Below are 4,306 nucleotides of genomic sequence, written 5' to 3' on the forward strand. Positions count from 1 at the left end.
TTTCAAATAAATGCTGTTCTTTTGAACTTTCTATACATCAAAATGCATCACAGTTTCCACAAAAAAATATTTATTAAGCAGCATGACTGTATTTAACACTGATGTTTCTTGAGCACCAAATCAGCATACTAGAATGATTTCTGAAGGATCATGTGACGCTGAAGACTGGAGTAATGATGCTGATAAAAATCCAGCTTTGCATCACAGGAATAAATTATATTTTAAAATAAATTCAAATAGAAAACAGTTATTTAAAAATTTAATTATTTCATAATATTGCTTTTACTGTATTTTTGATCAAATAAATGCAACATGAAAAAAAAAAACTTACTTCAAGTCTTTAAAGGGGTCATATGATGTGATTTCAATTTTTCCTTTCTCTTTGGAGTGTTACAAGCTCTTGGTGCATAAAGAAGATCTGTAAAGTTGCAAAGACTAAAGTCTCAAATCCAAAGAGATATTCTTTATAAAAGTTAAGAGTCAGCCACACCTACCTAAAACGGCTCGTTCTAACACGCCCCCACATGTCTACGTCACTATGTGGGAAGATTTGCATAACGCCGCCCAAATGTTCACGCAAAGAAAGAAGGCGTAACTTTTATTCTCGCTGTAGTATTGTTGTTGCCGCCGCCATGCCGTGAAGGCGCAATGTGTTTCGTTGTGAAAGCAAAACTACTTTGCTTAGCCTTCCAAAAGAGGACACGACTAGAAATCAGTGGTATTTACAACACTGTTCCAGAATTTCGTTGTGGAAGCAAAACTACTTTGTTTCCTGATCCTGGTAGAGTAGACTACAGTGCCGGCTGTTCTGACTCACAGACTGTAAATACGTTTTTTATATTTAAAGAATAGGCCACTGACGATTCAAACGCTAGTTTTGGGCAGTGTCGAGTAGCGCTTGTTGTTTGTCATTTCTTCGATTACAAATGCAGACATGGTTTTATGTTTACGCGGCGCGATGCGTCATTATAATCCGTAATTATGTCCCCACTGAATGCAACAAATGCCTTGTTTATAATGGATTTTATTGGTTTTGTCTCATCGCTCCGGCCGGACAGGGCATCACAATATGGTAAGGGGCGTAACATTTCCGTCACACGCTTGAGGTATTCGGCCAATCACAACGCACTGGATAGCTGGCCAATCAGAGCACACCTCGCTTTTCAGACCGATGAGCTTTGTAAAAATCGACGCGTTTCAGAAAGGCGGGGCATAGAGGAGAAACAATAATGTACAGTATGTGTAAAATAATGTGTTTTTTTAACCTTAAACCGCATAAACACATTTCATTACACCAAATACACAAAATAATGTTCTTTTTAGCAACATCATATGACCCCTTTAAACGGTAGTGTATATGTATAGTGTATTTATTTTTTCTTCTTTTTTTATTACTCACCAAGTTCAAGTGAGTACCAAAGAAATCCCTCATAAAATAATGATTACTTGACATAAAGAATCGCCCTCCTAAATGTCTTTGTCTTTCATTCTACACAGTTTGAGAAGGCCGTGAAGCACTTTGGTGAGGACGCCACACGCATGCAGCCCGAAGAGTTCTTCGGCATCTTTGATCAGTTCCTACAGTCATTCAGTGAAGCTAAACAGGACAATGAGAACATGCGACGACGCAAGGAGGAGGAAGAGCGCAGGGCCCGCTTGGAGGTGCAGGTAACGTATCAACAAGCATGCCCTGTGTCAATCTCAAACACATGCACATGCAGCCGCTTAGCAAGATCCTCTCTAAAGGTGTTGTACTAACACTCTAAGCAAAAATCAGTCAATGCTGTATGCTGCATTCTATATACTATTGTAAATTTGGGGTCGGTAAGATTTAACAGTGTTTTTGTTTTGAAAGAAGTCTGTTATTCTCAACAAGGCTGCATATGTTTGACCAAAAATAAGTAAAAACAATAATATTGTGTCTATTATTACAATTTAAATATATTTGATGTATTGTAAAATGTAATTTATTTCTGTGATGCAAAGCTGCATTTTCAGCATCATTACTCCAGTCTTCAGCGTCACACGATCCTTCAGAAATCATTCTAATATGCTGATTTGGTGCTTAAGAAACATTTCTTATTATTATCAATGTTGAAAGCAGTTGTGCTGCTTAATATTTTTGTGGAAACTGTGATCAGTTTTTTCATGATGCTTCGATGAATTAAAAAAAACAAACTTACTGACCCCAAACTTTTAAATGGAAGTCTGTGTTTGTCAAAAAGCTTGATTTTAGGGGAAGTAATTATGATTTCACTTGTTGTCACAGTCGCTACTTGTGATTACTTGTTCATGTACACCAAGTCAGATGGTCGTCTTTAGCACTTCTGTCAAGTCTGTTTTTTTCTAACTATTTTTTAAAGTAAAAAAAAAAAAAAGAGTACATCTCCAAAACAGACATTTTAATAATGTGCCGTATGTAAACGCATACGCGAACACAAAATGCAGCTCCTGTAATTTAACAGTAAAAATCCTTGCCATTCAGCAAAGTGAGAATTCATCAAAATAAAGGCATGCAACAAATCGAGGAGAGGGGGGTTATAAAGAATGTCTTTCAAATACAAAAAAGTAATCTGCCTATAGTGTACACTGTGTAGTATGCAGTGCTTTACCATTCCATTGTACAAACTAAACACCTTCATGCAAAAGAAAATTTACATATAAAATATGTCTGTGAACAGCTCAAGGAACAATGTGAGAAGGAAAGAAAAGCCCGGAAGGCCAAAGAGAACTGCGAGGAGGATGGAGAATTCGACGACCTGGTGTCAGCACTCCGATCCGGGGAGGTGTTCGACAAAGACCTATCAAAGATGAAACACAATCGCAAGCGTCCCGTCAAACAGAGTGCAGAGAGCAGCAGAGAGAGGCCCATCACCAAACTCAACTTCTGAGGAAGCTGCTTGAGTGAGTGCTGCCTCCTGTTGGTAGAGCTGAGACGTTACACCTGCGTGCACAAGCTCTCTGTTTAGAGCTGGAGAGGATGGATATCCAGGCCCTGTTTTGTGCTGACTGCCAAGATACTTCTTAAAGATTTATAAAGTCTTTTCTAAACATGTAAATCAGATGTTATAGTGTTTGTGTTGAAGATGACAGGAGTCACTATGGTGCTTCTGCACCATATAAACTGGTGCTGAAATTCAGAAACACCCATTTTCACAGTTTTGCTTGCCTGACAACCATAAACCCCATTTATATCTGTCTGCTCAGATACTGCATACATTTTTGTTGAGTTATTGTTGGTGTACAACGTGCACTATCAAGAAACAGGCGTGGTTTTGCAATATGTGGTGTGGTAAACACTAAATGTCAGTGTTTTGGAAGCAAAAGTGATTTTTGTTCAATTGTGGGACACAAATAATAACCAGTGATACTTGTATATCATTGGATGTTGAGATTGGTCTGATTGTAATGAGTATTTCCTTTTGTTACATTTGTAACTCAAGCACAAGCGATTGTTTGTTAATAAACTGTCCATTCCAGACCTGTTAAAGCACAACGAACAACTTAATATCCAGAAAACAACCTCTTGTATAAAATGTTAATGAAATTAAAGTGTTTATTATAAATCTACAGATGCCATGTATTAAATGTACTGACAGGAAGTTTAGTGGAAAAAATATGCTGGTCAAACTTTGATTGCAAATATATTTTAGAGGATGACAGAAGGACACAATTTCCTTTTTTTTTTTGCAGTTACCAAAAAGAACATTCATTAAAAAGAGCGGTGGATGCAAAACCTGCCGTGCATGTATATTCTTGTAATTTCTTTTGTTTGTGTTTAAGGTTGTATATACTGTACATATACCCATTGTTAACTCTTCTGTCCAAGGCTTTTTCTTAGTCCTTGACACTATTATTCTGTGCTAATAATTTTTTTTCCTGTTGATCGGATGCCATTAAATCTTTTTCACTAATAGTTCTTTGTAATATTGTATTACTTTGTAATAGCTTCCTCTATTGGCAGGATTTTTTTTTTAATTTTCTTTATTTAAGAATTCATTTGGATGTGAGATAAGTAATCAATCAATAAACCCTGAGGGTCGTTGCATTGGTGTTTGACTGCTGACTTGTCTTCAGTTTCGCAACCTGAAATTTCTTGAATTCTTGAATTGCAAGAAGATTTAAGGTTAGTAAAGTGCTTCATAGCCATAATTACACAACAACACTGAACTTAAAAAAAAGAATTGTTCAAGAGTGATTTGTGAATAGTAATCAAACATAAAGCCAAAAATGGACAAAACATATTCAAACTTTTATTTCAGGCAAACCGCTTTCAAAGACAATGTATGGCAATGTTTATTTAATA

At 36.6% G+C, this 4,306-nt stretch overlaps 1 protein-coding gene across 3 annotated transcripts in view; it reads left to right on the forward strand.

Moving 5' to 3' along the window:
• Positions 1–3,916, forward strand: part of daam1a (dishevelled associated activator of morphogenesis 1a) — a 57,068-nt gene extending 53,152 nt beyond the window's left edge. For all 3 annotated transcript variants that reach the window (XM_016534564.1, XM_016534571.1, XM_016534578.1), the window contains 2 exons: positions 1,498–1,668; positions 2,682–3,916. In XM_016534564.1, the coding sequence (XP_016390050.1) occupies positions 1,498–1,668; positions 2,682–2,891 (381 nt within the window). In that variant the 3' untranslated portion in view covers positions 2,892–3,916. The remainder of the gene's footprint in view (positions 1–1,497; positions 1,669–2,681) is intronic.
• Positions 3,917–4,306: the final 390 nt, after the last annotated feature.

The sequence above is a fragment of the Sinocyclocheilus rhinocerous genome, unplaced genomic scaffold (assembly GCF_001515625.1).
Source record: "Sinocyclocheilus rhinocerous isolate Xijiao unplaced genomic scaffold, SAMN03320098_v1.1 scaffold1004, whole genome shotgun sequence".
NCBI lineage: Eukaryota > Metazoa > Chordata > Actinopteri > Cypriniformes > Cyprinidae > Sinocyclocheilus > Sinocyclocheilus rhinocerous.